This window comes from Pygocentrus nattereri, chromosome 23, assembly GCF_015220715.1.
Source record: "Pygocentrus nattereri isolate fPygNat1 chromosome 23, fPygNat1.pri, whole genome shotgun sequence".
NCBI lineage: Eukaryota > Metazoa > Chordata > Actinopteri > Characiformes > Serrasalmidae > Pygocentrus > Pygocentrus nattereri.
The window spans coordinates 23,623,862-23,645,167 of NC_051233.1; the positions used below are offsets into that span (position 1 = coordinate 23,623,862).

Sequence of the window (21,306 nt, forward strand, 5' to 3'; positions counted from 1 at the left end):
GCTCCCGGTCTTGACCAATTCACCAACTAAGCAAGCTGCGCTTTTCTCATTGTTTTCAACGATACAATACGTAAAGGCGTGGTCATTGGTTGGTCCCGCCCCCCCCCCGGGCGCTCTGATTGGTCAGTAGATTGCGTTTCCTGACACCACCTGGCGTTGCCATACATAAAGCTCGTTGTGTTCTTTTCCCTGGTGCTATGGGGCTGTAGTGGGCAGCTACGTGCCTTTGTGCACAACACCACTCGTTTTAGATGGCCTGGTAACAGCCGGTCGGTTGGTTCACGCTACAGGGAAAGGGGAACCGTGTTTGGTTCGGAAAGAGCAGCGAGAATGCGTCGCAGGATGGCGGGCAGGGCTGTGCAGGCGCTGGGCAGCGGAGCTCCGAGGATAATGGGGTTTCTGCTGCCTCCATCATCCCAGAAAACGGTTGGCCTCCGTTCGGCTCTAGAAATCGGCGTTACCGCAAGGTTTCGGTCTACGTCGTCCATTTCGAGCTACTCAGAGCTGGCCAGAGAGAGATCTAAAACTGTGACGTCTTTCTACAACCAGTCGGCCATCGACGCGTCCGCTGAGAAGGTAACGTTAACGTGTCTCGTGCTGGAGAGTGGACCCAGCGTCCAGTAACGTCGCTTATCTGGCGCATGGACCACAGTGCAACGGCTGCACGACTTAAGGTGGAACCGGAAACTCGAGTGAGAAGCCGTTAGCCTTGTATACCCCGCGAATGGGGGAATATCTGCTGCGTTATCTTGTCGGGATACCGCCTTGTTATCGGGGACCAGTAAGTTAGTAGGGAGGGTATTGGATTAGCCTGGCCGGTTTAGCAAAGCTTAGCTTAACGGTACTTTGTCATTTCTCTGAGCTCGATGTACACACATTAACCGTATGCCCCAGATGACGGGACGAGTAAATGGCAGGCTCAGCCTGGTGTCAATATCATACAAAGGTCTTCCCGGCAGCGGCAGTTCAGCACAAGGTCAGCTCGCAGACTTCTAGTTAACAGTTTTACCGTCAGCGTTACACACAAAACTCAGAAGGAACATCCGTTCACTGGTGGGTTTGGATGGTAAATCAAACGGCACACCAGGCGTTTGGTTCTTATCACCGCCACTGTAAAGAAATCTGAGGTGGTCCATTTCTCTACGATGCACCTTTTCGCATCAAACCATTCTGAATGACTTGGTTTACATCTCAACAACTAAAGTATGCAGAACTTTAGAAAAATCTGCGGAATTCCCCTTTAATGTTTGTGACTCTTCTACATGGATGGTGGCCGAATGGTTAAAGTATGTCCTCTGTCTCATTTGTCCTCCAAGTCATGAACTAATATATAATTTACACTCACTCCTCTAAATGTTATGCAAGGTAATACCTTCCCTTCGGATTGTCTAGAACGGTGCACCGTCTATAGCCAGTAATGCACCTGAAGTCTGAAGAGCAGTCTTGGTATATTTACTGTGCTAGTACTCGTGTGGTTATAATTCATTTGTTTCTGTAATTAAGATGGCCTACACAATCCCATCAAACTCCTTTTGTCTCCTCAGCCTTCTGTTAGACTCACACCAAGCACCTTACTGTATGCAGGCAAGTCTCCAGATGGAAGCCATATCTTGGTAATTGCAGCCTCTCTTTTCTAATTACCTGCTTTTTAAACTATTTTAAGCATTTGCTTTGACTGTGTAGCAGAACTAGATCACTTCTTGTAAGCTACGACCTAATATGGCATGTCTATCGTGCCTCTGTTTTGCATTAACTTGGTGTTCTCTGTGGATGATGTTCAGTTGTCTGGCATGGTTAATCCTTGTGTTGTCTACTGATTTATGATATGTGTCCTGTTTACAGAGCAGTGCCAAGTACTTGCACAAAGAACTGCCTGTACGTATCGCTCATCGTATCAAAGGTTTCCGCAGCCTGCCTTTTATTATCGGTTGCAACCCCACCATCCTGCAAGTGGTGAGTTCTTTTTGTTGTGCTTTCTCACTTTTGCTGTCTGCTTTGACCCCAGGATTAGTGCATTGGTAGTCTAGTCTAATGGGTCTACTAGAAAGGTCCACTCTTAGAGGTAATGGACAGTATGGAAGTGATGGCACATGAAACCAGTTTTAACTGGGCGTAAAGTCCTTGCGTCATGTGTCCTGCTTCTTATTACATAGCAAGCATTGCTGAAACAGCCCACAGACCACATCCAGCCCAGCATTGGCTTGACATTAGCAGGGTAAACACATATTTTGTGTTTTAGTGGTGGTGGAGTCACAGTAACTCCTGATTGGCTGTAAGAGTTGTCTCTCTTACTGTGGCAGATACTCTTGAAAAGCAGTGCTGTTAACGTTGGCATTAGCAGTCTGGGGCACACGTTGAGTGCTTCCTTTAATGCATATTTAGATGAACATTAGTTCATGGTAAGGTTGGCCTCTGGACAGCTTCTACAGTGTGCTCTTGTAGGGTCATCTCTCTAAAAGAACTCTTCTCTCATAAAGAACTGTAAATATTAAAGGTTTATGCTGAAAACCATGGGATACAGGGTATTTTAGGCAGCAGTTCGTAGATCTACTATAAAAGCCTCTGTCCAATCACCTTGAATTTATTTATTTATTTATTTATTTATTTATTTATTATATTTTTTTATGCCTTCTACATTGGAAAGATGCCAAAGATGATACAAGGTGTTCTTTTTGTACAGTTAATTATATTTTTTTTGGGTACAGCATGAGCCTGGATTCAAAAGTCCCAAGACAGGTTCACACTAATTTCAGCAAGTGTGTGTGTGTGGTGTGTGTGTGTATATACAAATTACAGAAACTTGATACATGTAACTGAAGGCCAGATAAATAACGTAATAAAAAAAGGCAGACAAACAGGAAAGTCTTTCATTGCCATATAGAATTGTTTGGCAAAAATCCAGTTGACCCAGTTTTCTCCTTGCTCTACTCACTCAGCCCAGACATGGTTGTTTTCCAGATTTTGCTTCTTTAGCTTAGAATTGGAGCTACAGTTGCTAACAAACACTAGAATTTATAAGTCACACTAACAGCTCAGTTTCTTTCTGTGATCTCCAAAACGTCTCTCCACCTGCTTAAACCAAGTCTTTAATAAGGTTGCACAGGCTTATCAGTGTGGTTTAAAGTAATGTTTCTCAACCCTGATGCACATTTTATGCTTTTTCCGCTTTAACACAGCTACAGTACTTTAGTTCAGTAATGGGCTGTTAAAAATTGGGTGACTACTGTGTTCGTGTTTGTTAGCACTGTTAGCCTGGCTGTTCCAGTTCTAAACTGAAGCAAAACCTAGACCTCAAAGTGGGGGGTACTTCTGTGGTGAGTCGGGGGAAAAAAGTTTGTAAATTTAGTTTTTTGGCAGAACCGTTCCCTTAACAGGACAACATGTCGGCACATTATCTACTGAGCGGGCAGTAATTTACTTGCACAGATGACCTTATCGTAACGTCAAGGCTCTAGCATTGGCTCATGATGGTGCTGGCAGTAGCTCAACATCTGATTAAACCCACATTGACTAAAAGATTTAGTTTGGTTTTGAATGATTGAGACAGTTTATTGTATTAATGTTTACACATATACTCCCTTACCTGCTGCAACATTGTCCTTCGTGTTACTGAATTCCATGAATGTGCAGTCTTGTTGGTCCGCTATTTAGATAAGTTGACCAAGTAAAATTTCCGTAGTTCTCACAATAAGATAAGATTATCAGTGGTTGCCATTCAGAAGCTTATCTGCATTTAAAGATATTAATGGAGTGTTCTTTTTTTGGTTTCATGTCACTTAGCTAATCTCCACCCCCCCAGGATGACATCATCTCCAGCCCAGCTAAACTTTTACAGAAGTGTGCTTAATAAGTATTATTATTATTATTATTATTATTATTATTATTATTATTATTATTATTATTATTATTATTACACCTTTTATGTAAGATGCACACGTTTCTGCAGTGTCAACTATTTACCTTGCTCCATAATCTGAGGCTAAACATTAGCATTATGAGGAACTGGAGAAAGTTTATTGTTCAAACATCATGAACCTCTAACAGTGTCTTAAGTGAAAATGGCTAGAGGAAATAAGTGGCTGAATTGCTGTAGCACTTCTCTTTTTCTATGGCCACTGTCAGGTCCGTCAGAGTTTATCAAAAATGTAACATTGCCCATAAAGTGTGTTTTAAAATGGCCAGACATAGATGGATTAGAATGCCTGGCGACGACCGCTTCACAACCTTTGTAGCATGAATAAATATGTGGTGGTGTCTGGTTAGAACTAGCGTGTGCTAATATCCTTGACCACTTGTATCTCTTCTTTTTGGCTACACTCTGTCTCACTGAGACAACAGTTGCTTCTTTCAGGCGTTCTTCTATTTAGGCAAACAAAGGTTCAATCAGTGGGATTACAGTTGCAGTCAATCAAGCACCAGCTGTGTCTGGTTATGAATTCACCAAATGTGAACGTTTTGTCTGAGACTGCCTTCACAAAGAGGCCCCTCCCTCCTTCCAACTTGTTTACAATAAGTCTTTCCTCTCGATGAACTTTTACCTACATCCTCCCTGCACGGAACTGGACGCTCTAGGAAAGGAGCTTATTAGCTCATTTTTTGTAGATTGTTTTTCTCTATTGTTCTTTGAGGAAGAACGTTCATTCCTTGGTTTCTTGCATGAAAGAAGCAAGTGTTGCCTCGGTGTTTGAGGTTCATGAAGTTGTCAAACATTCATGCTAGACGTTTTCTTTTCATGTGACCTGATATACTGGCAGTCTCACTGAGAGGTCTTTGCTAGATTTGCAAGTGATAACAATTCTGCAGAAAATCTGAGGGTACATCGTGTTTTCTGCTAACTCTAGGCGTGAACTGTTTTCCAGGACTTTCATCTTGTGGATGTTCCTGGAACCCAAATAGAATGTCGAACATGTGTGTAGGGAGGGGATTCTTCGAATGTTATTAGGGGGCAATGGAAAAACAGCTGTGGGCCCCATCAGTTCCTTCAGACTCTAACCATATTTTCTGCCCTTTCTCTTCCTCCCCGCAGCACGAGCTTTACATCCGCGCCTATCACGTGCTGAGCGACTTCCCGGCGGTGAGTACCTGCCCCCAGTCCAGACTGATTTTAGTTCCCAAAGGTTAGGTCAAGTTCATACAGTCTACTTTTAGATCTTTCATAAGTAAAACATGTCCTAGACTGCACTGTAACTGGAGAGACGACGGGGGGGCTTGGCTCAGATGGACTGTCCCCTTCAGAGCAACATCTAATCCCCTGTTGACTGTATGAAGTGCTTGCTCATGGTAGATTTCTGGAGTTGTGTAAGAATGTGAGAAGCTTTCTGTGGTGCTGCCATGGTTTGTCAGGAATAGCAGTGGCTGTACTTGAAACAGTTTTGCTTTTGAGCTTTGAAACTTGAGTAAAAAAGCAAAATGAGAAGCTCATTCCCACCAGCTAACTCTGTCTGAGTTTTTAAGGTTGAGCAATCTATTGCATTTTTTTCTGTCTTGCTGTCGGTGTTCTCTTGGGTGTCAAAATTATTGCTGACTGGTTCGTTGCTCAAGCGAACTAGGTTTGAGTAGAGATGGGTGATATGTTTCACCATAAAGTTTAAGATGAAATCTTACATAAACATATTGTGGGTATTTTCAGTTCTTGCATAATAAGGAGAGCTGCATTTTTTTTTTTTTTTTAAATCTAAAGGGAGCTTAAAAGGTTCCTGAGCATTGTAGCTTTGAACATTTTGGACAAGTTGTTAGCCAGTCATGAACTTGAATCAATTTAAGGATGCCTGATGTGTCAGTTTGGTGTTTTTTTTTTTTTTTTTTTTTCTTTTTTTTTTTCTTTATCTGCAACGCACAGACGAATGTCAATCATTGTTTGATGCATTTATTGGCGCAACAGAGCAGTCAAATTTTACACATCTGGAATTTTAAAATACATTTTTGACCGGTTATGTAGCAGACATGAACGTGGACAAATTATGAAATGAAATGGCACATAGTTCCCATATCCATGCATCTCAAGCTCAAATTGCAGTCCTTTATATCCCACTGTCACTTTTAAATGTGACCCCACTGAAGCATCATGTCTGTTTCAACTTCAATGCAAGTTAAATATGATATCATGATACGTATCATGTATTTTCTTCAGCTATCATGATTCCCTTTTTTGCCATTATGCCCTCCACTGTTTTTGGGTTTGCTTAAATGAAGTGCTGGACTTTCCACTTTATTTCAGATTAAAGACCAGGACACAGAGGCGCGCTATAGCAAGCTCGTTCAGCAGCTCCTTGATGACCATAAAGATGTGGTCACCATGCTTGCAGAGGGTTTCAGGGAGTGTCGTAAACACATTCAAGTAAGAATCCAGTTGATGCACATTCCTTTGGCCTCTGTTTCATTGTTTGCCTGTTGACAAATCATTTGCCATTTAGTAAAATAACATTTATTCGATACGTCACCTCGATCAATTAATGTTTAGTAATTATAATATTATTTATGTATGTATATAATGTTTTGTTCTTTTATTAACATGTATGTTATGTTTGTCAGAATGAGGCACTGATCCGTAATTTTCTGGACACAACGCTGACGTCGCGTCTGGGCATTCGCATGTTGGCTACACACCATCTATCCCTTCATGAGGAAAACGTAAGTTTTTCTCTCTCTATTGTTTGATCTCACTGTTTAGACCCCAGAGGTCAAAAATTCCCACAGGTAACCTAAATTGAAACCTCATAACCCTGGATACTCGCATGGGTGATGGGCACTATACTCAATAACAATAACAGCATGGCACACAGCTGTGTCTATAGGCAGGTTTTGTTTGATTGGTCAATTTGAACTGGAGTACTTTTGCTGAAGGAGCATCAGGTTGACACAAACTGATGATCAGTAGTAGTCACCCCCTGAGCGAACTGAGCTGTGAAAACTACAGACATTAGAGCTTCTGAGATCATAGATCTCCTACATAATCACAAGTTATTTCCCCAGATGACTTATCCATCTCTTTTGAGTGCTTTAGTTACAGGACTGGAAGAACCTCAGCAGTAGCACCAGCTTCATTGCTTACTCCCTAATCCCTTAGTTCAACAGTCTGTGATGAAGCAGGTTTCAGTTGTCAGGAATGCTGAATTATTTTTTTTTGCTCAACACTGTCATATCTGTAACGGGATTGTGTTGATGGACCTGTGACATCATTGCCCAGCTCACTCAAGAGGCTCAGTTTGAGTAATTATTTACATATGCATATGAGTTTCTCAGTGTAATGAGCGCCCGTGTTATTCATTTTTGAATTGCTATGAGCTTAAAGTGCAGAAAGCCTCACTTATTTAAACTACTGTGCTTTCCTAACTGCTGTTATTGTGGTGTCTTAATTAAACTTTTCTATTCTCTCATTCAGCCTGAGTATGTGGGCATCATTTGTAGGCGTCTGTCTCCTAAAAAGATCATTGAGAAGTGGGTGGACTTTGCACGGTAAGCTTCTCACTCTGCCTTCTTCATATCTCCCTCCTCCGTATCTGTCCTAGTCCTCTCTCTACCCTGTATCTATAGCTACTTTTCATCTAGTTTGCCTCAAATCTCCTGTATTTGCAAAGCTCTGATTAGCAAGGTTTTGCTTTGTGGTTATTAAGCAATTCTTTTACCTTGAACTCTAGCTTTTCTAAAGTGAAAGTTTAGCCAAAAATAAATTTTTACGCTGTTTGTTGACAATGTTTTAACTCAGCCAGGACGAGTTCAGTGTCCCAAGTTGGCTTCTTTAGTTTTGTTTTTGTAACTTTGAGTTATGAGCCTAATGTAGCTGAGAAGTAACGGAAGCTTTTAGTCCACCAGTTAGTATTGTATGAACTGTCTAAATCTACACACCTTTTCCTTAAACTGTGTTAAGCTATTAATTTCAAATAAACTTTGGTTTCTGACCGTGTGTAACATACTGCTGAATATAAAAAGTGGAAAAAAGTGTCCTGAAAAGCAACAGTGAATTCTAATGGTCATCTTCAAACATGATTTTTCATATGCATTTGATCTGTTTTTGTACATAGTTGAGTTATGCAGTGTTATATCAGCTTTCAAATCCTTCATTTGTGGCCAGAAAAACTTTGAACTTTGACAGAAGCTGCTCAGCTATTTCAAAACTCTTTCATTTAAGAAAGTAGCAGTGATCTATCCTGTGTGTCTCACCTTTAGGTCAGGGAATAACTAATGCTGAATAGGCAGTAATAACTCACTGCATCTGTTATTCCTGCCAAGGTATATTTGGACAAAATGCGTATCTTCAATATATCTTCTCTGAACCCCTTTATGAAAGTACACAGGCCAACTTTCTGTTCCTATGAGCAGAACTTGCGTCACCTCAGTTTGGAGCACAGAGCGATCATAAACCGAGAACACGTGACATAAACAAGGGAAGTTACCATATGAGGAAGGACACGTTTTCCATTGGAATACTGACCTGGCTATCTACTCAAATGTTTTCATAAGCCTTGTTGTGTCTTGCTCTAGTGTCTCTCTCGCTTGCTGTCTCTCTTGCTCGCTCGTTACCTGGGAGAATTACCATGCCGGTGTTTTTGTGAGCAAAGATTTCAAAGCTATGACTGAATTAGACTATATACTTTCTATCTTGGAGGTTTTGGTGCAAGGAATTGAGCACGACCACTTGTATGTGGATGAGATGAACTGATTTTAATACACACTTGTTTTCATTACAATAGAATATCATAACAATAAGCTTTCTCACAGGAGCAGTATGCTTAGTACACAGTAGGGCTGCACAATATTTCATTTGGTGGTGGTAGTAACGATGCACAGAAATGTCAGCAGCCAAAACTTTTTGGTTAGTGGCCAAAAGAGAAACGTCCAAAGGGGTCGAAAAATTAAATAGCCCTACAATGATGCATTAGAATCTAAGGCATTATAGTAGGGATATGCATTACAATGATCATTATCATGATAAATTGTCACAGTACCCTTTTTTTCCTAAGCATGTTGTGGATATCGTCAGTACTTAAAGAATTACTGAGTAACTACATAATGTTAAAAAGGAAGCATTCTTAGGCTTAAGTTGGATTTGAATAAAAATCATTTCAATCAAGATTTTTATTTATTTATTTATTTATTTATTTATTTATTTATTTATTTATTTATTAATTATTTTTAAATGTGACACTACTTGTCTGTTCCAGCGTATTAAATCTCATCATATCATGAAAATGCTTTGAGCTAACCAGTTGCTGTCAGGATAGTGCCATTTCTAGACAGCAAAAATAGTATCAGACAGTGTGTTCAGTACAACTTGTACAGTACTGAAGTGTTCTCTGATACTGAACAGCATAATCAGTGTATGACGTAATCAGAGCACAGTTGTGATGTTGCTCAACCAGTACTAGCAGAACTGCTGTACAGAGTATTCTACCAGAACTGTTAAGTATTAAAAGTGTATTCTTTGTAAAACGAGAGGCTAACAGTCATATTGGTAATAGTCTATGTATGATGGTTATGGTATGATGTGGCTTATGCATTATGTAGTCCTGGTTATGCATGAATAACACTCCTGCAACAGTGTGTAGTGTATCTACACAGAATGAAGATCTGCTTCTCGTATGCATTCATTCAGGGTCACATGCACATGCTGCAAGTTCACATACTGTTCTAGCTCTTGACCACAAACATGTGCAGCTGCTATGCAAACATGTCGTGTGTGTGTGTGTGTGTGTGTGTGTGGTTCTCTCTTTCTCCTCTCCTCTCTCTTTCTCTCTCTCTTCCCACACTTGAAAACCTGTGTTCACAGATCTTCTCTGGGTTATCTAAAATGCCTATCTCATTCTTGGTACAATGGGAATCCTCTGTGAATCTGGGGCAGCTCTGAGAGCCTCTGGAAACGAGGCTTGACTGACTGCTTTGGAACAATGTGGCTAATGCCCATCTTCAGAGTACCAGATGAGTCAGCAAACCCATGCTTTCACTCCCTCTCAATCCTCTGGAGTACCAAGATCAAAAGCCCAGCATATAAGCCTGCCTGTGTGCATACAATGCAGTGAGAGCAAGCTCCTCCCAGTTACGTGGTCTGGAGTCACGTATACACCAGTTTGTTAGACTAATACTTTTGTGCCTGCACCAACTGGTGGGTGTTTTTTTTTATTTTTTTTATTTTTTTTTTTTTTTTTTTTTTTTTTTTTTTTTTTTTTTTTTGATGCATCTACCAAAATATTCCACATGTAGGTCTGTAGACCAGCTATTGTTGAAAACTAATATCTTTAATGGAAATGAAAGTTTATATCATATGCCCATAAGTGTATATTACAGACTAAATTAAATAAGTGATTTAAGGCTCATGATTTGAACTGCTGTTGATGTGGGAGTTCCTTTGATTGATGAGAATCATTTGGATACAGAGTAAATGAAAAGGGCTGAAGTCATTTGTCTAGAGGTAACATAGTCCAGACATCTCCAAGATGACTGCACAGGTAACACAACAGTGAAAAGAGTCCTCAGCTCGCTGGGAGCAAATCTGCTGTTTTTTCTTGTACAGGGTGCCACAGAACCAGCTGGATATGTGTTTGAGTGTTCCTTCATCTTGTTTTCCTTTCTAACTCTTGACAGGCGGCTGTGTGAGCACCAATATGGAAACTCGCCGCAAGTTCGAATTAACGGCCATGTGGCGGCCCGCTTCCCTTTCATCCCTCTTCCTCTAGACTACATACTGCCTGAGCTCCTGAAGAATGCCATGAGGTAACACCGCTATTAGTACTGTCAAAATAATGATCAAAGGGCGCAAACAACATAAGAGCAGTTGGTGTTTTAATATGCAAGAAAAGACTTTGTGGCTCATAGTACTTACTGTAGCCAAGATTTGTGTATTTAGGCCTGCAAAACCCCATATGCCAGTTGTTTATTCACATAATTGATAGCCTCTAAATGTGAAGTCCTGTCTGCATGTTGGTGTAACATGGTGAACTTTTGGGATTTTTGTAGGGGAAGTGTTTGCTGACAGGGAACTGCCAGTGTCTGTGCGTTCTTTGCGGAATACCTCAATATATCAGAATACTGTCATGTGGGGAACGCTACCATTTACCATGCTCACTTGGGTTCAACACTATACGTGACTTACTACCCTGTTCAGATTATGTCATTAACTCCCTCTAGTTTGGATGCCACTTTGAAAAAGGAAACAAAAAATGGACAGTGGAAACATTTGTCAAAATTACTGAATGTTTCAGCCCTTAGTGTATTTAACATTACAACATTTAATTGAACATAAAATATTTAATGTCATTTGGCAGAGGATTAGCACTTGTGGATGGAAATGTGGTTCCTTGCTTATTTTAAATGAATTGTGACAGCTGTTTTCTAGGTTTTATAGGGGCTTAATTACAGTGGGCACCGGACAGAAGAAGCCACATATGACATGTCACGGGATATAAAAAATGGTTGTATCCATGTATCTTGCCATCAGCAGTTCTTTTTCTCAGTATGTCAAGTTCAGCAAACAATTGTGCATTGAAATGTGTGTTCTCTGTGGTGGCGAACTTATTTTCTCTTAGCAGATTAACAAAGCATAGTTTCACCAAGGACGTTCAAACTTTTGCATACAATTGTATATTGCAGCTTTTGTAGGATGTGACCGGAATACCATTTATGCCGTTTATTATCTCTAATTGCGGCTCGGTGAGCCATTTACTGTTCTCTTTAATGTCAGGTAAAGGACAAATTCAAAGCTGGGGTCTCTAATGTGCTTTTTGGACACCCACACTGGCCGTTCTTCCAGTTGGCATTTGCTGGAAATTTGCCCCATCTTTTGCTGCAGCTCCACATTACTGGTTTGCGTATGCATTTCTTGGAAAGCCTTTTAATTAGTGTAGACCTTTTATGTTATGTGGAGTCTTAAACATTCTTCATATTTACATGCCTCATTTCCAAAAACTTGATACAGCACCGAGGCATGACTGTGCATTTAGTGGGTGACATTTTCCCTTAGAGTTAGTTGGAGACAGTGTGGTCTGCTATGGTGGAACTTTCCCCTGGAAGGATCATTGTTACCCTGCTGGGAACCCTCCACTTGGAAAGTACTTGTTAATCCTCTTTTTTTTTTTTTTTTTTTTTTTTTTTTTTTTTTTTTTTTTTGGGGTGGAGCTTTTGGTCTTATTTATGAATGGCTTTTTGAGAAGTTCGGTCAGGGCAACCTTGCAGATGCAGGCTACTTTCTCCTTGAATTGTTTAGGAATCCTGGCACTGCCAAAAGTAGGTCAAATGTCTTTTCACTTCTGCACCAACCCACTGCTGTGTCTTGTGTCTAATGAAACTGTATGGCTCACTACAGGTTCTACACGCGCCCCCCCCCCCCGTGATGTAGGGTGGTTTTTGTTTCTTTTTTTCTTTTTTTTTCTTCCCCCCCTGTGCTTCTGTTATTTGGCTGCATATAATTAAAACATGCAATGAAAAGACAATACTGTACAAAATTGGAGACTACCCTTCATTTATTTTCTACTCAAAACATTGTCAGTACATTCAGTCAGTTGAACATGAGCATGCCTTAACCTGCCACCCAATACCCAAGAGAAAGGAAGAGATCAAAACAGACATGGGAGATTAAAATAAGTCAAATATAATCAAATGGACATGAAGGATCTAAAGGAGGAAAAGTCAGTATAACCCAAGCGCTGCAGCCCCAGAGATTTTCTTTTAATGGTATTCAAAATGGAGAACAAGCTTTCTAATGGCCATTTTAGAGCTCTGATTACGTTTTGCAGCTAATTTTGGAGAACTCAGGCTTTCATTTTACGACCTGTATATTTTGTCCAATATCTGAACGCTCAGCACTAACGTTATATCTGTAACCTATGGCTGGATAGTTAACTTGCTGGACTGTGCTTCTAAAATGGAGCTCCCGTTGTGATTCAGCATGGTCATATTTGTGGACACAGAGAAATTTCTTGTGTTCATTGTGTCTGTAGATTTGTGGGGAAATGCTGTGAGCCTTAAAGTTAGGGGAGTAACTAACTTCGTAGTTTTTTTTTATTCCTACATTTTAAGGTGGACATTTTAAGGTATCGAGTACTCATTAATGTTAATTTCTTATAGTAGGATCCTGCAACGGGTAGCTAATGCATGTTGGAAGTTGCATCTAATTGTGATACAAACAACAATGTAATAAGCCTTCATAACAAGCACCAGTAACAAATTTAGAAAAACTTAGAGGAACGCAAATAGCTGACGTATACATATTGCTATTTCTTATTGGTACTCTTGTTACCTGTGCCAAATTTAGTCCCATCCAACTCGAACCTAACAGAGGAAAACGGCAGAAAACAGTACATTCAAAAATCTTTTAACAGAAAAGACAATCATTCTTTTGTGTCCAGCTCATAATAAAACACCACAAAAACTATACATAATAGAGAATCAAGAAAATGAGCAGACGGGCTTTGAGTATTTGAGACATTTTGAAAAGAAAGGGAAAGGAAAAAGGGCTGAGATGCTGTACCTGGCCTTTTGTACCTTACTTTTGTTCAGCAGTTAATTTAAGCAGCCCTGCACGTGTTCCCTGTAGTGTCAAGTTACCAGTGCACCTTTTGCTAGCACTGAGGGCAGATTATAGAGGCCTGTTAGTTTGATTAATTGTGATGTACAATCTTGTGCACTGGTGTGGTTGCAGGTTTTTATCCTGAAAAAGCATTTTCACATCTGATTGCACTTTTGGTCCTTTGGTCACAGTCCTCAACAACGGGTCATGGGAGTTCTTGCTTTGTTTATGTAAAGCTGATAAGATCCGCAGATAAGTTTGGACACCTGTACTTTAAATTCTGATGTAGAGTGGGTAAGCATAGTTGGCAAGCAGAAGAGTGATAAGACAGAAAACGGTATGAGTGGAGTTCATAACGGTTAAATGCTGGAAGAGTAACCCTTTCAGTTCAAATGGAAACCTTGTGATTCTCTTATGCCTGTGGTGAGGAATCGGCTCTTGTGACTTTGTGGTGGAGAGAGAGCGAGAGAGAGGGAGAGAGAGAGAGAGAGTACACTGGGAGTTTGTCGCTTTCATTGTTCTGGTGAGGGAACGGCATGTCCTTGGCAGCAAACCCCAGCTTGAGACTTCTATCTGTTGCTTCCCTTGAGGTTATGTTTTGCAACCTTCAACATAAGCACTGCTCTGGAGTCAGAGTTGCTTTTCTATATGCTGCTCTGCAGTATGTTACTTTATACTCCAGGCTGAAGGATAAGGGCCTGAATTCAGGAAGTGTTCATGAGAAAAACTGCACTTACAAAAGCATGGCTTATGATTTTTTTTTTTGTAGCTTTAGTGCAAAACTGAAGCAAGTATCAGATACTAAGTTCAGTCTTTTCTGATAGACTACATATAAATACAGGGAGAACTGTCATTTACATTTTTTATTGCTGATCGATCATTGTAATCCCATTTGTCTGAATCACAGTACTGATCTGGAAACAGCAGAAAACAACAAGGTACTATGATTCAGTGTCTCGCAGGGATATGAGTGGCTCTGAAGAGGGTGCATCTCAGACTTCTTGCTCTCATTCCCCATACTCTTGAGAATTGTTGGAAAAGTACGCCTGGGGACAGAAGACTGAGGTCTTTCTTATGTGAAGCCTAATGAGGATGAACTCTTGTGAATTTGTTATTGCAAAAATTGCAGTAGTAGGGGTTCGGTGCTTTGTGGATTGGGCAGTGTCCGAAGGCGTGGGCCTTGGCGTTCTGATCCTCGGTTGCTGAAACTGGCTTTTGGAACTTGGAACGTTACCTCACTGGCGGGGAAGGAGCCCGAGTTGGTGCGTGAGGTTGAGGGATACCGGCTAGATATAGTCGGGCTCACCTCAACACACAGCTTGGGCTCTGGGTCCAATCTCCTTGAGAGGGGCTGGTCTTTATTCTTTTCTGGAGTTGCCCATGGTGAGAGGCGGCGGGCAGGTGTGGGCTTTCTCATAGCCCCTCGACTCGGTGCCTGTATGTTGGGGTTTTCTCCGGTGGACGAGAGGGTAGCTTCCCTACGCCTTCGGGTTGGGGAACGGGTCCTGACTGCTGTCTGTGCTTATGCCCCGAACAGCAGTTCAGAGTACCCAGCCTTCTTAGAGTCCTTGGGAAGGGTGCTTGAAAGTGCTCCTCCAGGAGACTCTATTGTCTTACTGGAGGACATTAACGCTCACGTGGGCAATGATGGTGAGACCTGGAGGGGTGTGATTGGGAGGAATGGTCTCTCTGATCTGAACCCGAGTGGTGTTCAGTTTTTGGACTTCTGTGCAAACCAGTTTGTCCATCACGAACACCATGTTTGAACACAAGGATGTCCTTAAGTGCACATGGCACCAGGACACCCTAGGCCGCAGTTCAATGATTGACTTTGTAGTCGTGTCATCGGACTTGCGGTGGTGGTGACCATGTGTTTTGGACACTCAGGTAAAGAGAGGAGCTGAGCTGTCAACTGATCACCACCTGGTGGTGAGTTGGATCAGGTGGTGGGGGAAGATGCCGGTCAGACCAGGCAAGCCCAAACGTATAGTGAGGGTTTGCTGGGAACATTTAGCAGAAGAACCTGTCAGATTGATCTTCAATTCACACCTCCGTCAGAACTTTGACCAGATATCGGGGGAGGTGGGGGACATTGACTCAGAATGGGCCATGTTCCGTTCCTCCATTACTGAAGCGGCTGACTGTAGCTGTGGCCGTAAGGTAGTTGGTGCCTGTCGGGGCGGTAATTCTCAAACCCGGTGGTGGACACCCCAGGTGAGAGATGCTGTCAAGCTGAAGGAGTCCTACCGGACATGGTTGGCCTGTGGGACACCAGAGGCAGGTGGCAGGTATCGACAGGCCAAGCGATCTGCGGCTTCAGTTGTCGCCAAGGCAAAAACCCGTGTATGGGAGGAGTTTGGTGAGGCCTTGGAAAGTGACTAAGTCGGCCCATTGACACGAGTCTGGGGACATGGGAATAGGCTTGTCCATTACTGAGACCGAAGTCGCTAAGGTAGTTAAGAAGCTTCTTGGTGGCAAGGCTCCAGGGGTGGATGAGATCCGCCCGGAGTTCCTCAAGGCTCTGTATGTAGTTTGCCCAACCAGTCCACATGTGCTTTGTGGATCTGGAGAAGGCATTTGACTGTTCCCTGGGGTATTCTGTGGGAGGTGCTTCGGGAGTACGGGGTACATGGCTCTTTGCTACGAGCCATTCAGGCCCTGTTCAAACAAAGCTGGAGTTTGGCTCGCATAGCCGGCAGTAAGTCAGACTCGTTCCCAGTGAGAGTTGGACTCTGTCAGAGCTGCCCTTTGTCACCGATTCTATTCATAATTTTTAAGGATAGAATTTCTCGGTGCAGTCAAGGGATGGAGGGTGTCCGGTTTGGTGACCTCAGGGTCACATCGCTGCTGTTTGCAGATGATGTGGTCCTATTGGGGACATCAGGCCGCGAACTTCAGCTTTCGCTGGATCGGTTTGCAGCAGAGTGTGAAGCGGCTGGGATGAGAATCAGTACCTCTAAATCCGAGACCATGGTTCTCAGGCGGAAAAGGGTGGAGAGCCCTCTCTGGGTCGGGGATAGGCTCTTGCCTCAAGTGGAGGAGTTCAAGTATGTCGGGGTCTTGTTCACGAGTGATGGTACAAGGGAGCGGGAGATTGACAGGTGGATTGGTGCTGGGTCAGCAGTGATGCGGGCTCTTTACCGGTCTGTTGAGGTAAAGAAAGAGCTGAACCATAAGGCAAGGCTCTCGATTTACCGGTCGATCTACGTTCCCACCCTCACCTATGGTCATGAGCTTTCGGGTAATGACCGAAAGAATAAGATCGCGAATACAAGCGGCCGAAATGAGTTTCCTCCGCAGGGTGTCTGGACTCTCCCTTAGAGATAGGGTGAGAAGTTCAGTCATCCGGGAGGGACGGGTCACTTAAAATGAATTGGGTGCATTATACTCACACAATCTTTCTAAACAGGCATGAGGACAAACGATGTAAATGCAAGAGAAGTGTAGAATATGAACCCTTTCATGCAGTAAGCCATATGCAATGTTTCAGGAAGAAATTTAGACTTTATTTCACCCATTATTTTTACACCCCTTCCTAACACGTTTCCTGCTTGTTTTATAGGGCCACCATGGAGAGCCACTTGGACACCCCTTACAATATACCAGATGTTGTGGTAACCATTGCCAATAATGATACTGACTTTGTCATCAGGTGAGTGGTTTTGTGCACTTACAGGCTGTTGGGCTTAGTTGCAGATCATGCCACCCACCATGTCTTGATTCATTGGGTAATTACATGAATGTCAAGCACAGAATGGTGACTAGTTGGCCTACTGTGGTAGCACAAAAGATAAGTGAGCAAATGAGAGGGAAGGATCAGTAATGCTGAACTAATGTATCTCCATGACAACCCAAAAGGAATGGAATGGAGCACTGGCCACTGTCTGACTGATCTTCTTATCCCGTATTTGCGGGCAGAACTGTTCATTAAGCAAAGTGCAGTCACGGAAAAGGAAGTCCATTAAGCTGTCTTGCATGGATGGTGGCCAGCTGTCTTGAACAGTAATCTATTTGTGCTGAGCAAATTTTTTGCTCACACACCCACGGTTTGTCTTACAGTGTGCCACTCAGCATATTAACTGCTTATTGCACTAGTTTCCATTCTGTGCCTGTTTACATTTCAGTTCAAAGTGGGCTTAAAAAAAGTCCAGAACAGATGGAAGATTTGCCATTTGGATGCTAAGTATTGTTTTAGGTAGATTTATGCTCGCTGAGCTTTTGTATAGCTGTAGTTGTTTTGAAATGGTGTTTGACAACAGCTTTTATGGGAGATTCTTAGTAAAGTGTGTGTGTGTGTGTGTGTGTGTGTGTGAGACTCTGTGCATTACCTAATAGAGTACAAAAATATTGTACATTTGGATAAATGTTTATACTTGACTGATGCTTTGAAGTAATATTTCATGATGGTCTTGGGAAGAGCAGAATGTTTAGATCATGTTGGGATATTCTTTTTTTTTTTTTTTTTTTTTTTTTTTTTTTTGCATTTGTTATCCCAAAAAAATAAAAGTACTGATTTTATTTCCCCCCAGGTAGATGTAGTCAGTTTATACATTTCTAAAATGTGTATCAGCAAATATGTACATGAAAGATATTGGATATCTGAATTGGCTCACAGTTCCTATTTTGTTATTTATCATTTAGTGCTCCAAAAGGTATTTGGACATGTAAAAAGTTCATTGTGTTAGCAAACAGTGTGTAACCTGTCCCTAACCCGTGTCTGTTTATTTTAAACAGACCATGCCAAGATTGTTTTGGCAAAGTATTTTAGAAGATCAATGTTGTTCATTGTTTGAGTTGTTAGTAGTTTCTTTTCAGACTTCTAGAGGTTTCCATCCAAAATACACTTCTCATTTCAAGATACAATCAGTGAACACAAGCTCAACACCTTTGGTTGGAAAAACAGACCCCGACTTCAAGTGTTTTCTCTGTGCTTTACAGTACCCTCAGTGCAGTCTGGTTGAATTCTCCAGCCTTTCTCCACAAAGAGTCTACCGTCAGTTTGATGTGCTAAAAGTGCTTTTTGAAACATAGTTTTGTTCAAGATTTTAAAAAGTAATCTGAACAACGCCATTAAAATTTACTAATGCTGAAAGTGTCCACATACTTTTTGCAGCCAATGTGCCTTTAAATTGCCCAAGCCTAGTCTGACCCCCACCAGGCATAAGAGAAATTAATTCAGATTTCTTTTTCTTTTTTCTTTTTTTTAAACCTTCTTGTTTACACCTGTTTTATTTTTGGATACAATAGTCAATGTCTGGCCCTTTTTTGGCTGTTTCTTGTACAGGATCGCTGATCGTGGTGGGGGCATTCCACACAGTATAATGGATAAGGTAATGGACTATCACTTCAGCACGGCTGAGCAGAGCACCCAAGACCCACGTATGAGCAACCTCTTCAACACCATGACCAACAGCGGCCCTCAGTCTGGCCCCATGCACGGGTAAGCTTTTGTTGGCTATCGAACGGGTAAAAATTGATACTTTATATTGTCAAAAGTATTTGGTCGCCTGTCGTCACACGCATATGAAATTGAGGTGAGATCCCATTCTTAATCCATAGGGTTTAATATGATGTCAGCCCACCCTTTGCAGCTATAACACCTTCAACTCTTCTGGGAAGGCTTTCCACAAGGTTTAGGAGTGTTTGAGAATTTTTGACCATTCTTCCAGAAGCTTATTTGTGAGGTCAGACACTAATGTTGAACAGGAAGGCCTGGCTCGCAGTCTCCGCTATAATTCATCCCAAAGGTGTTCTGCCGTGTTGAGGTCAGGACGGGCAGGCCAGTCAAGATCTTCCACACCAAATTCGCTCATCCATGTCTTTATGGACCTTGCTTTTGTGCACTGGTGTGCAGTCATGTTGGAACAGGAAGGGGCCGTCACCAAACTGTTTCCACAAAGTTGGGAGCATGAAATTGTCAAATCTCTTGATCTGCTGAAGCATTAAGAGTTCCTTTCACTGGAACTAAGGGGCCAAGCCCATCTTCTGAAAAACACCCCCCCCCCCCCCCCCCCCAAACTTTACACTTGACACAATGCAGTCAGACAAGTACCGTTCTCCTGGTAACCACCAAATCCAGACGCATCCATTGGATTGCCAAATGGAGAAGCGTGATTCATCACACCAGAGAACACGTCTCCACTATTCTAGAGTCCAGTGGCTGTGCTTTACACCACTGTATTCGACGCTTTGCATTGTCCTTGGTGATGTAAGGCTTGGATGCAGCTGCTCAGCCATGGAAACCCATTCCGTCAAGCTCTCCACACTGTTATTGAGCTAATCTGAAGGCCACAAAGTTTGGAGGTCTGTAGCCATTGACCCTGCAGAAAGTTGGCGACCTCTGTGCACTATGTGCCTCAGCGTCCGCTGACTCCGCCCTGTCATTTTAGGTGGCCCACCACTTCATAGAGTTGCTATCCACTTTGTTATAATACCACTGACAGTTTTTATTTATTGGGTGCAGGGTTATTATTGGTCAGCCATCTAGGACTGGGAACCACAGTTCATTAACATTTAGCTCTCCTGCTAAATGTTAATGAACTTTAGTTCCCTGTGAGCTATATTTGACCAGTTGGACTGCAAATGCTTGGTTTTGGTTTTGGCTTTACAATACTGCCCCCTCACTGTGAGCCTTCTCAAAACTCAATGCTTAATAAATTCCACATAACATTAGGGATGTCCGATCTGAAAAACTGAGATCCAATCTGTTATCAGGATCTGTATCAATTTCATTAAGCCCGATTTAATTCATGGGTGGGTTTTTTTTTTTTTTTTTTTTTTTTTTTTTTTCTTTTCCCCACCAGAAGTTAGCAGTTTAAATGTCTATGTACTGTGTGTGGTAATCCTGGGTGATCACTTTAACATCAACATAAGATGTTGTCAGATATCAACAATGAATGACAAACAAGCTAATGTTGATGTTTCAAAGGCGATAATAGAATATAATGCTTCATGGTTTTCCATAAACGTCTATCATTATTACTGATTTATTTTCATTTATTTATTTAGTGCTAATTATATGTAGATGTCGTGGAAATTACACTCTTGCTGGTAAAAGATGCAGCTGATTCAAATCGGAAGCCTAGTACATCTTAAGTTAGAATGGTTTAACTCTACACCTGAAGGGTGCGCTATGCAGCTACATGATCATTGATGGTACAACTGGATTGCACTCTGTTACGCCAATCAGTGGCAAGAAACTGCATCAGGACATTCGTGTATGAGTGTGTTTTGTCATCAGTGAGCTGGTTTTTTACTTAAGATTATGGACATGGCTAATTGTGAATTAGTAGTATGGGCTACTTTTGATGTTGGACATGATTCACTTTATTGAAATGCATCTCCCTCTGCTGTCTGTAGGTTTGGCTTTGGTTTGCCCACCTCTCGAGCGTATGCGGAATATCTGGGAGGTTCTCTGGCCCTCCAGTCGATGCAGGGCATTGGTACAGATGTGTACCTGCGTCTGCGCCACATTGACGGAAAGGGAGAGAGCTTCAGAGTGTGAAGCAAAGAGGGCCGTTCACAGCGACTCTGCCAACCACAGCTGAGGGTTTTTTGTGTTTTTAGGGTTTAAAGGTTCACTGAGGCCTGGAAGCACCACATTTATTAACTTCAGACATCTCTCCCTTTTTCTCCTATTAAATGTACCCTAGGATGAGTTTTTCTTTTTGTTTACTTTTTTCTTTGTTTCAGTTTTTTTCCTGCATGAAAGTGTCAGACACCGTGCTTGTTAATGGAATGAAGTGGTTCCCATGGGAAAACAATGTTGATGTTCACTGTGATGAAGCAAAAGTTGGGGGGGGGGCCTT

At 41.9% G+C, this 21,306-nt stretch overlaps 1 protein-coding gene across 1 annotated transcript; it reads left to right on the top strand.

Moving 5' to 3' along the window:
* Positions 1 to 330: 330 nt before the first annotated feature.
* bckdk (branched chain ketoacid dehydrogenase kinase) lies at positions 331 to 21,155 on the top strand. The gene is made up of 11 exons (XM_017699333.2): positions 331 to 576; positions 1,545 to 1,613; positions 1,843 to 1,953; positions 5,027 to 5,074; positions 6,218 to 6,337; positions 6,532 to 6,630; positions 7,382 to 7,455; positions 10,579 to 10,707; positions 17,061 to 17,150; positions 18,783 to 18,938; positions 20,858 to 21,155. The coding sequence occupies exons 1-11, from the start codon at positions 331 to 333 to the stop codon at positions 21,000 to 21,002; spliced, it is 1,287 nt and encodes a 428-aa protein (XP_017554822.1). The 3' UTR covers positions 21,003 to 21,155.
* Positions 21,156 to 21,306: the final 151 nt, after the last annotated feature.